This window comes from Heterocephalus glaber, unplaced genomic scaffold, assembly GCF_053883595.1.
Source record: "Heterocephalus glaber isolate CG9 unplaced genomic scaffold, H.glaber_assembly_v1.0 deba00001524, whole genome shotgun sequence".
Classification (NCBI taxonomy): Eukaryota; Metazoa; Chordata; class Mammalia; order Rodentia; family Bathyergidae; genus Heterocephalus; species Heterocephalus glaber.
The window spans coordinates 215,912-228,043 of record NW_028258328.1 but is presented as its reverse complement, the minus strand read 5'-3'; the positions used below and the strand labels follow the sequence as shown (position 1 = coordinate 228,043).

General features: G+C 52.0%; 1 protein-coding gene and 1 long non-coding RNA gene across 12 annotated transcripts in view; one reads left to right on the top strand and one right to left on the bottom strand.

Moving 5' to 3' along the window:
- Window positions 1–1,542: 1,542 nt before the first annotated feature.
- LOC147824918 (adhesion G protein-coupled receptor V1-like) overlaps window positions 1,543–12,132 on the bottom strand; it is a 33,045-nt gene continuing 22,455 nt past the window's right edge. For 5 of the 11 annotated variants that reach the window (XM_087188187.1, XM_087188188.1, XM_087188185.1 and 2 more), the window contains 4 exons: window positions 11,295–11,390; window positions 2,636–5,580; window positions 2,507–2,540; window positions 1,543–1,622 (listed from right to left, as the gene is read on the bottom strand). In XM_087188187.1, coding sequence (XP_087044313.1) covers window positions 5,564–5,580; window positions 11,295–11,390 — 113 coding nt within the window. In that variant the 3' untranslated portion in view covers window positions 1,543–1,622; window positions 2,507–2,540; window positions 2,636–5,563. The other 6 variants (XM_087188182.1, XM_087188179.1, XM_087188181.1 and 3 more) reach the window with 6 other exon arrangements.
- Window positions 5,580–11,563, top strand: LOC147824919 (uncharacterized). Its single transcript, XR_015441617.1, has 2 exons — window positions 5,580–9,271; window positions 10,411–11,563. It is a non-coding gene; the product is annotated as an uncharacterized LOC147824919 (long non-coding RNA).

Sequence of the window (12,132 nt, the reverse complement as noted above, 5' to 3'; positions counted from 1 at the left end):
AAGTTGCAAGACTATTGGTTGGTGCCACCCACATCCAGGGAGGGGCTTCCTTCTTCAATAAATCCATCATCCATACCTAGAACTATGCTAAAACAATTGGTGGACTAATCCAGTACCACATACCCATGATCCAGTCGCTCCTCAAAGCCCCACTTATGAGTGCATGAAGCTTTGGGGGACCATCTAGATACCAGCTTAACGTATTTCCACAAATCCACATACCACACATATCATACAACAACATCACAACACACCCTGCCCCACAATCATCAAAGACACACTACAAACACACACACCACAAACTTACCAAACATACACAAATTGTACCCCTAACACACACCATATAAACACACAAAAACACCCCTCATAAACCAACACAACACATAATGTACACACTTTCCAAACACACAATGGACACATACACACTGCGCCACCAATACATATATCATATATAACATCCATCTACCATACTCCTAATATACACCATATACGCTCACAAATATACAAACCATATACCCTACCACACACAACATGTATCTTTTACATGTACTACACATAGTTCATCCACCAAGAACAACAAACAACACATGTCAAAATGAAAACACCATCACACTCATCAGAAACATACCATAAAACACATACACATAACATAAAACACACATATAAATCAAATATCACACATACATCATGCATACCCATACATCAATCAAGGACACACGGAACATAGCCACACAGCACCAACATACCCCAGTACTCACACCATATATTACACATCACATATACCACACATCCCACAGACCACACACACCACACATTACTTGTGCACACAACTCCCTGCACCGCCCTGCCCATAGCTGTCACCCCTCAGCTCTCACCTGTGCACAGAGGGGAAGGCTCCACTGATCTGAGTTCAAGACAGGCCCTTGTTCCAATCTGAGATGGAGAGCAGGAGAAGGGACAGGAATGTGAGCCTCAGGCCCTGAAGAGATGCCGCTGTCCCCCTGCTCGCACCCTGCCCACTCACGCACGTAGTTAACTCTTCCATGCAGGTTCCTGGGTACCCCATGTATGCCAAACACGTGTTCTGGGCTGTCTGCAATTTCTGTCAACTATAAGAGAGAGGAACTGGCTTGGCCCCCAAGGCAGGGACTCCTCGATGCACCAGGGCCCCAGAGCCAGGGCACAGTGTCATGCCCTTGGGCCGTGGGGGCGCCTGCACGCACCCCAGGCTCAGGACATAGGAAGCTCTGCACCACTCAGTGTGGTGCGGTGTACTGAAACCCATTTTTGTCCTTCTGCCTGGCACACCTGCTGCCCACATTTCCTGGTGCCCTGAGGAGCTGTCTTGGAGATCTGTCACCAGCGGGACTGCAGAGGGCCCCCAGTCACCCGATCCAAAATACCTGTTCTACGTTGTATTCGCTGACACCAATGCAGTAAATGTACGCTCCCATGGTCCGAGCCTTGTGAGCCTGAGGGAAAGAACTGGGTGAGCTTTTGGCACAGAATGGAACAGAGAACGCTGAGGACAAGCCCACTCACCTCCACCACAGATTCGCTAAGTACATCTGGCTTCAGTCGTCCAGTAAGTAGAGCGATGATCATGCTAGACACCCTGTTGCCTGTCAAGAAACAAGAGGGGTGGTGAGTAAGGTCCAAGAGTGACCAGCAGGGGACCCAGGACCACCGTAGACTGCTAGGCCTCAGCACTGCCCACGGAAGGCAGGTGGGTGCTCCTCACACTTTAACCCTTACCCCAGCACCCACCACCCAGAGACCCCAGAATGAGAAGGGGCTCTTGCCCAGGGCCATCTCCCTACCAGATAGCCTGAACCCTTACTGGTCCCAGAAGGCACACCCTCTGCCCTGAGGACAGCCCAGCCATGTGTCCACCAGCCCCAGCCCATCTCTGGGCACAGGAAGCAGCAGCCTGTCCTGCAGAGCAGCCCAGGAAGGGGTGGTGCCAGTGCCTGCTTTGGCTACAACCTGCAGGTTTCTGCTTGGGACAGCGGCCCAGCTGCTCAGCACTCTCATGCGGGGTCCTGGACAGGGGACCCCATTCTTCCCCAGCACAGTCCCCACTGGGCCCCACCACTCTGGCCCACAGCTGCCAGCCATTTTCGTGGTAGGAGATGCAGGTCCAGGAGCAAGTGGGCCATGGAAGACAGGAACGGAGAAGGGGAGGAAGGTCTGGCCCTGGGGAGAGAGTGGGCTCCTTATGGTGGTTCTCAGGCAGCTTGGGATCTCGGCCTTCTCCTTCTGCACACAGGGCCCAGTGAAAGTCCAGGAGCTCAGAGTGACCAAGTGCCCTGTGTGGACCCATGGGACCTCCTGTCCTGTGAGAGCCATGCTGGGGCAGGTGCTCTGCCCACTGAAAAGTACTGGGATGGGAAGGGGAGCAATGGGCTCCCAGAGCCAGGCTGGGGAACCATGGGGTCTGCACATAGAGCTCCCTGGAGGGCGGCCAGCTCGGTGCAGCCACCTGAGGAGGAAGGCAGGGGCTCACCTCTGGAATTGGCTCTTGCAATCTGATAATTCGCCTGCAAGGAAAGAGAAACACCATAGAGAGAGCAGTAGACTGGGATAGTGCTCTAAGGTGAGGGCCAGCATGGACTCCAGGAAGTGGGCTCCCCACCTGTCTGAGTGCCTTCTGCAGGTAGATTTCCCCACCACTGGGAATGGTCTCCAACTGGACAAGATGATGGAAGATTGTCGTTCTGAAAAATTCATGGCAAAAAGATGGAGGTGAGGAAAGTGGACAGAAAGAAACAGCCCTCAAGCCATCCTATGGCTGGGTGAACTGTGGAAATGCCATGGACGGGAAACGTGAGCAACTCTCCCAACCCAGTTCTGTGCTGGATCATTGCCAGGTTTGTGTCCTTTTCTGTCCCTGACCTCTGAGCCCTCTGGGTGGTGGGGAGGCTGAGAGCAGGTCCCTCAGGAACCTGACTTTCTCTGAGCTCATCCTGTCTCAAGCACCCCACCCTCAGGGACCCCTCCCCAGGGGTGCTACAGCAAGGGTGGGGTGGGACCCAGGGACATGCAGTTTGAGTCTGAGGTTTCAGGGAGACCCCCATGCCTGATGCTGACTGGAAGCCAAGGACATCCTGCTGAGGCTCTGTCCTCCAGCAATGAAGGCTGGTTCACAGGTCACAAGCTCAGCCTGTCCTGTGCTGTCTCCACTGCACAGACCCTGACCTGCCCCTCCCTTAGCCACCAAAGGAAGGAGCCAGGCTGCTTCGTGAGCAGCGGGGCTGAGAACCTCAGTGTTCCTGACCCTAAAGGCTTGAGGTGGGGACGTGGCCGCAGGCTGCTGAGGCGGCCGAGCCCTGTCCTCAGGCTGCCAGGACAGAGCTGTCAGGGGCTGTTAGAGACAGGATTGATCGGGGCAGGCAGCACCAGCTCTGGTGGCAGCACTGGGACAGAAAAGGAAGACTGTGTTCAGGCTGATTGGCTGTGACAGGGCTGAGCCCGCACAGCAAGGCCACCTAGAGTGAAGACGCTGAGGGCGGCTTCCTCCTGGGGCAGAGACCTGCTGTGGGCCAAGCTCTGAGGGCCTTGGATGCATCTCTGCCTGGGCCCTGCCTAGGAGGAGACACAGCCAGCCCTGCCCAGGGGAGGCCCAGCCAGGTCCTGCCCAGCCCAGCCCCCGCCCTCCCCTCTCTGTCCCTTGCCTTATCCCAGGCTCTTGGCAGCAGTTCCCCTGCCCCCAGACAGCACTCCTCCTCTCCTCCGTTCTTCACTCTGTCAGGTCCCTCACTGCATTAAGGGGCTAGGTCCCTCACCGCCTAGCCCATCAGCAGCTCCCAAGAACCCCTCTGGTGTTCAGCCTGTGTGTACATGTAGGCCACCTTCCCCACAGCCCTCCCTGTGGCACCCTTAGGAGCCCAGGACACAGGGCCCCCTGGGGCTGCCTGTCTGGGACCCACCAGAGGACCTTGCTGCCCAGCACAAACCTCCAGCTCTTCCCCTGGGGCCCACCTCCCGGGTCCCACCAACACCTACCTATTTGAGGTGAGCATCATTTCAATTCTTGACCTTGTGTTAATCACAATGAAGGACATGCGCAGGTTGGGGCTGGGGAGAAGCATGGCTGTGAGAAGCCAGGGAACTTGACGCCAGGACACATCCCCAGGGGAAGCACGGACCCTGCTGCTCACAGCTCTGTGCCCAGGGTCATTTCAGATACGGGCAAAGAGCCTCAGTAGGCAATGCTGCAGTCCCCTGTAGGGACCCAGGGACCCAGGGAGAGTCAGGGTGACCTCATGACCAAGCCTCTGGGCCAGCACCCCAACACACACTTATACTCACTCAATCACACACTGATCTACACATTCTAAAACACACTAATGCAAATTCACACACACTCAACACTCACACACAGATACAGTACACACATATTTACAACACTCAAAGTCATACTTTCACGCTACCACTCACACTCACATGCACATAGACTGATACATTCACAGCACACATACAGTCACACATACCGTCATACATGTACATAGTCACACATATCGTCATGCACACATACAGTTGTACATAGGCACACTCATATCAAGGCTATAACCACATACACACACACACACACACACACACACACTAAAGGAGACAGAGCCTCCTCATTCCTCATGGGGCCTCCCTCCCACCTGGCCTGTCTTCTACAGTCACCTTCTTTCTATCCTAACCCCATCCCTCTTTCCCTCCATTTCCTCCTCCCTCCTTCCAGCTCAGGAAATCCCACTCCCTCACAATGCCTCCCCTTCCTGCCACTGACCAACTGCCCTTGGCCCAGGACCTCTGACCCTCGGCAAAGTGGCTGCAGCCTTCTTGGCTGAGCTGACCACTGCTCCTGCTCTTCTTCCTGGCTCTGTTCACCTACAGTTGCCAGGTTTTTTCCTGGAGCACTATATCACTCCCCTGCCTGTGAATCTTCCATGGCTCCTTGTGACACAGAGGAAGAATTCAAGGCCCTCCTTGGCCTGGAACAATAAATCCTTGTGACATTGGCCCCAAGCAACTTGTGAGGATTTGTCTCCAACCCTCCCCTGAGTTACCCACACTCCTCAGCCTAAACAGACCACCCACTAGAGGGCACCCTGAGGGTTACTGTGACCCTGACTTTTCTCCAGCCTTCAAGGTCAAGTTCACTTCCCACCTCCTCTGGGAAGCTGCCCAGGACCACTTCCCTCTAGGAATCCTTGTTTTCCCCTCTAACCTTCCTGGCACACTCTCTGTCCCTTTCCTTTGGCCCTGAGCACCCTGTGTCCAGGTGTCAGCTACTGAGTTGCTCTCCTGACTTCCTTCCCAACCTGGGGGTCTGGAGGGCAGACGGTGTCCCTGCAGGTGCCCAGGTTCCCAGGCAGGGCAGGCACACAGCTGAGACCCAGAGGACCAGTGCACCCTGTCCCCTTTCCTTCCTGGTCATGCTGGGCTCTGTGCCCCCACCCAAGGGACCCCACCAAGTCTAATGGATGTTCAAGCAGCCTGCATCACAGAGAAGCATACTTTACATATTTCTCCGCCAAATCTTCCAAACATGAGGACAAGGTAGCCCAGGTCAACATGGGTTGGGATCTGCAATGAAGATACAGGAGTTAAGGGATGAGGTGCCCTTTCAAGGAACACCTGGCCTCTGTCTTTGCCCCTTCTCTTCAGGATCCTTAACACTGGCTCCCACCCCAATGCCTCTGACCACAGTAGGGGATCCTGGAGGTGACTGTCATCAGGGCCACCAGTGGGAAGAGGCTGGCCAACCAGGCCATCTGCTGGGATTGAGGGGCCTCCCAGCACAAGGGACTCTTGGTGGCCGACCAGTGCAGCTGGTCACACTAGGTGATGGCTGTGACACCAACTGGAAGAAGGGGACATGCTGGAAGAAGTCTCTGGTCACCTCTGACTTGTGGGTTCTCTGCCATCACTTGCCCATGATGTGACCTTCCCAGGTCCCTGTGGGTAGTGACCTTGGCACCATGGCCATTGGAAGCCTTTTAGAGCCATCACCAGGTCCAGAGGTGACCAGATGTGGCCTGTGGCTTCCCTGCTGGACTCCTGGGTTCCAGATGTCAGACCTGCCCTTGGAACGGGAACCTTTTGTAGACTGTATCTGCCTTGCATACCTCCTCCTCACACCCCAGATTCCTCTTCCTTTCCACATTCCCCAGCAGCATGGAGGCTGGGGGACATGTTCCCATGGGAACCTGGGCCTCAGCATGGGGGACCAGCACCCCAGACTGTGCGACATTGGTTTTGTCACCAGCCTGTAGTCCAGCCCCTGCAGGCCCAAGAGGCCTTTTCTAGCAGACACTGCCAGGGAAAGGGAACAGGCTGGCCACTGCTGCCCTGGTGCCCACACTGTGGACCAGCAGGGATGGCTGCAGGCTCTTCCCATCCCCACTCCAGCATCCTGCTCCATTGTGTCCCACTCTGTCCCCAGATGGAGAGTGAGGAGCAGGAGGAGCCTGGGGCCTCGTGACTCCTGTCCAGTGGGAACCAGTCACATCTGCCCTATGTCCCTGGCAAAGGTCTCTGGGTCCCCACAGCTCTGCCGGTGAAGCATCAGGGGGCAGAAGAGAACTGCGCCTGGTGCGGAGGGACCTGTGATACTCAGGGCTCCATGGTGAGTGGGTGAGAGGCACCCACCAGGAGGCCACCTTCTCCCCTCCAGAGATGATCATGCCCACAAGTGGGACCCCCGAAGGTCACACAAATGTGTGCTGACTGTCACACTCCAAGAGCCACCTCCTCCTGTTCCATCTACTCTGCTAGGCTGGGTCTAAATCAGTGTAGACACCAGGAGGAAATGAAGAACTAAATCATCCTAACAATCTCCTGGTAACAGACAGGGAGCACATGTGTCCCAGGCACGTAGAGGTCATTTTCCCTCCAGATCCACCCTGTGATGTCTGCTTATTCCCAGTTCATGATTGAGGAAAATGAGCTCTTTTCAGGCTATTTGTCACAATGTCCATACCCGGGATAAATCTATAGCCAGGTCTTTCTTCATACCCCATGCACTGTCCACTGTATTTGGCATATGTGAGTGACACTGCTGTCTGACAGTTGCTGTGTAAGCAAACACCAGACCCTAAGACTTTTCCAGGATGCAGGCTTTGCCCTCAGCAACTCCAAGATTAAGAAGCAAGTCCCCTCATTTCCCTAATCCTCACACTCTTTGCTTTCCCTCTCATCACTCTTCACCTGCTTATGGCACCTGCTCCTGGGGAGTCCTAGGAGTGAGGATTTTGAAAGAGGGCTTGGATTGTAGGACACAGGAGAAAGCAAGTGCTCGTGGGCAGAGGAAAGGACACAGGCACAGTCAGGTGCCCAGGAAGTAGGTGCCTTGGGGAGGGCCCACCTCCTCATAGGCTTCCACTTCTGATAAAATCTGATTGAAACATCATTGTGACAGCACCAGGTTGAGAAGATGAAAGGATGTGAGATCAAATCGTATAGGGGAGTAGAAGCTGAGAAAATTTCACCATAAAAAGAAGTTGATGAACAATGGGTAAATCTCAAAGCAGCAGAAGACAGTTGTTACAAACACGTTATCACGAACATCTGTACATTGTCAAAGAAAACTAGAGATTTGCATGGAGCTATGTTTGGCTATTGGGTTCAGACACAGAGAGTGGTTGGGAAGGAGCTCTCAGTTTTTTGTGAGTTTCTTTCTACTATTTGGCATTTAAATTTTTCTTCAAACCATTCCTTGACAAATGGGAAAAATGGAATTCTAGGTAAAAGTTAGTATCATGGAGGGATGTTAGAATAAACAGCCAAGTATGCTTTGGGCCCTTGTTCTCCTACAGAAACTTACAAAATAAGTGAAATGCTTGTGTGCTCATCTTGCAGGAGCTCTGCAAAATGCCCATCAGTGCTTTATGGAAATGGAGCAAACGTGCCACTGTTAAAAAAGCCCCCTTTCTAAAGGGTGGAAAAGTGTGAGGTGTTCTGTGGAACCCTTCCCTTACCCGCTTCCCAGCATGGTCCAGGCCAAGTGGTTCTCCACAACCACAGGGGGACACACATGCTTTACTTGTGAGCTTTCGTTTTCACCTGCCTAGGGGACATCTGAAGGATTTGCTGCTGATTCTGTTTCACAGAAGTCAGAACATGAGTGAGGAAACTGGACAATTCTATAGACACCTGGAGTAGCCTATTTTCTGTGGGGACCTACACTAGGTCATCAAAGGCAAGGGGAGGGAGACTGGGAGTTAGGATGCTCACAGCCAGCAATGTGTCCAGAGTTTTGAGGTTCACACTTGTACAGGAGCAAGGATTGTGTTTAGAGAAATCCAAACATAGGCTTTTGACTCAGGTTGATCTTTAGATGCAGAACAACCTCAGCTAAGTTACAAAGCTGTACCTCAGCACAAACCAACTGTAAAGACAGGCTGGTGGATGTTTTCTCTGCCTAATTTTTATGGTGTTTGTACTTTTGTTTGAGCTTCCAGAATTCAGCGAAATCTGTCACGATATTACCTGAATATGAGCTGAAGGGCCACCAACTCAGTAATCAGATATAGCTAGGAAGTCTTTGCAAAAATAGTTTGGAAAAGTCTCAAAATACATGAATGAATACAGACATCTACCCGCCCCCCCGCCAAAGCATGCTGGGATTTGATTTCTAAAGTTACAATATAAGAATGTTCAAACACCTAATTGTCAAAAAAAGAATAAATAAAAACTCCACAAGGCATACAAGGTAATAGGAATGCACACCTCACTCAAAGGAACTATATTAATCAACAAAAACCACTCCAAAGGATGTCAAATCTTTAGATTTACTACATATTGATTCAAAACAACTGTCTTAATTATGCTTAAAGACTGAAGGAAAACAAAGACAAAAAAATTAAAGGAAGTCAGGATAACAACAAAGAGTGAGAACATTAAGAAGGAACCAAACAGAAATGCTGGTGATGAAGTGCCTCATAGATGGATGATATAATTTTTTTCAGTATAAATATTCATTTATTTTGTGGAGCTGTTCAGCTCTAAATCTGAACAGTTGAACAGCAAAAGAAAGAATAAGCCAATTGAATTATAGTACAGTATAATTTAAAGCACGTATTTCAAGGAAATGAAAATGAAAGAGAGAAGAGTCATGCGGAAGACGCCGAATCAGCCCGCTGCAGACAGGCAGGTCTGCGCACACCCTACCGAGGTCCTGAGTCACGCGGAAGACACCGGATCACCCCACTGCAGACAGGCAGCCACCTGATTCCACATTACCAAGGCGCAGAGGACACCAGACCACCAGACCAAGGTACTGAGTCCCACTGTTCCCGGCCCAGAGGTAGGGGCTTCTGAGCCGTTGTCCCAAAGGGGAAGGAAGTGGGAGGGCTAAGGGAAAGGATAGAAGGGAATGGGATTAATATGAGAAAATGGAAAAATAGGAACAAAATCTTTGTAAATAGGGAGGGCTGGAGGGGTTGAAGGGAGGGCTGGGCAAAGGTGAAAAACAAGAACCAAGAGAGACTATGTAAAGGTGCAAATTTCCAATGATGAATGTCATTATATTGTATACCTAAAATGTACCAATTATTAGAATGAATAATCGATAATGTAAAATAGGAAGAAAAGGTCCAAAGGGGTAGGGGTAGTGGGAGGCACAGGGGAAAGGAAAGAAGGGAAAGGAAAAACTGATGAGAAATGGAAAAAATGAAAATAAAGTCTTTGTAAATAGGGAAGGGTGGAGGGCGTGAAGGGAGGGCTAGGAATGGGGAAAAAATAAGAACCAAGATGCATTATATAAAGGTACAATTCCCAATGAGAAATGTAATTGTGTTGGATACCTACAATGTACCAATAAAAGAATTTAATACAAAAAAAAAAAAGAAAGAGAGAAGAAAAGTGATGGATATTTAAGGGATCTGTGGGGTACCACCAGGCAGACCACTATAGACAATGTAAGAGTCTCAGAAATAGAGAGAAAGGAGTAGAGACATTTCTTGAAGAAATACTGGCCAAACACATCCCAAATTTCACGACTGATACTCATCTGCAAATCCAATCCATCCACGTAGGATAAAGCGAAGAAGCCTACACCAAGACACGTCATAATGAAATAGTTGAAAGGTAGAGACAAGGAGGAAGTCTGCAAACCAAGAGAGTAGACCTGGTGGATGTGAGCCGTCCTCATGGAAACCTTGGTGCCCAGGACACAGTACCATTGCCTTCCATATCTCCAGCTTTTCCATCTACCCATTCACCTAAAGATGGACTGAAAATATTTTTAAAATTGCATGGGCCCTGTACATGTATAGACATTTTTCTTATCGTCATTCCCTAAATACAGTGAACAACTATTTCCACAGACCCTTGTGGACAGCAGAGGATAGGGGAGGGGATGCAGGAAAGATCCGAACTGCAGCCTCTCAATCCAGCCCTTTCTTTGCTTTTCAGGAGACAGTCAGAGGCAGATTTGCCCGCTTCCCATCTAAACTCTGCTGACACCCCTTCAGGGCAGAGGCACGCAGGCTTCTCTGTTTCCAGAGTACAGCGACCCTGGTTTGTGTGTTCCAGCAGCTGCCACAGTCCTGATGCCCGGGGAGGGCTGCAGCCCCTGTCCCCTGCAGCAAGGTGACACTGCCCAGAGCTGGGGTCAGGAGGATGGACATCAGCTCCTCTGCTCCCCCCTCACTCTCCCTCCTTCCTCTGCCAGCTCCAGCCTGTGGGTGCCACCTCTGCTGTGCACACACCTGTCCCAGGCTCCCTCCTGCCTTCCCCAGGCCGCCTAGGACCCTTCCTCTTTGTAATGCCACCCAGTCTCATCCTTCCCCTTCCAACTGATCCTCCCCAAGGCTGCCAGTCTTTTAGGAATCACAGATGTGACCCATCCCTCCTCTGACAGAAGCCTTTGTCTCAGGGACCCCTATTTGGCTTCCCCCTCTTGCCCGACCCTCTCCTCATACTCTGGTCCTGCTTGGACTCCCAGGTTGGAATCATAGGGCATTGCACCGATGGCTCCCGTAATGGCTCTCAGAGATCACCTGGACAGAATTCTGGCACACAAGGGACTCACTTATTTTCTTTAACTCACTCCAAAGAGAAGCTGACCAATAAAGGCTTGGATGTTCAGCTGGATGCAAAAGACTACCACCTTGCTGGGTCCTTAGTCCCCCTCCAGGAATCAGGAAGGCACAGAGGCTGGATTCTCCTCTCTTACAGCACACTGGCCCTGCTTCTCTTCTGGCAAAGGCTCATAACCCCTCATACCACATCCTCCTACAGTGACCTAGGGGACAGACAGCTGGGCCCACCCAGGCCGAGGTAAGAAGAGCACTCACGAGTCAAGGAGGTAGTAGACATCAAAAGCGCCATCACAGTACTGCAGAACGTCCTCATCTTGGTTCCCACTCTGCCTGGCCTGTGGGTGTCCGTAGCTGAGGAAATGGATAGAGTTCGGGTAATAGGAGTGGGAAGCTCTCCAGCCTGAGCCAGGGTCCTGGAAGCTCTGGGCTCTGGAAAGCCACACACATAGCAGCAGTAGGAGCACAAGGAAGAGCACAGAGCAGGGCACACAGGGGCTGTGCCTCCCCATTTTGCTGCCGGTCTCTGTGACCTCCTTGCTCATGGGACCCTGTCCAGAGCCCAGGGAGGCCGAACACCAGCCACCTCGGGCCTCCTGTGTGGCCACCTCCTCTGTGCCCAGGGACCAAGGCCCCTGGAGCCCTGTCACCAATGCGCAGTGGGCCCACACCAGTTCCCTCTGAGAGCACAGTGACTGGGGACACTGCTTCCCTCGGTGTCCAGACACGGACTGTCCCCAAGGCCCTCCCCCCACCCCAGGGCAGAATGCCCTGTGGTTATGATGGACGGAATGGTTGACATGGTGACTTTGTGACCCGCAGCTCTGCCCAGGGACCTGCTTGTTGACAGCATCAGGATCATGGTCAGCATCATGACCACATGCAGGTCCCTGGGCGGAGCTGTAGCTCACAAAGTCACCATGACAACCATTCTGTCCATCATAATCCCAGTGTTTTGCCTAGAGGAGGAGGCAAGGGCCTTGGGGACAGCTGGCAGCAGGACACCTGGGGCAGCAGGATTCCCAGTCTCTGTGCTCCGAGAGGGAACTTGTGTGGGCACATTGGGCATTGGTGACAGGGCTCCAGGGGCCAGCCA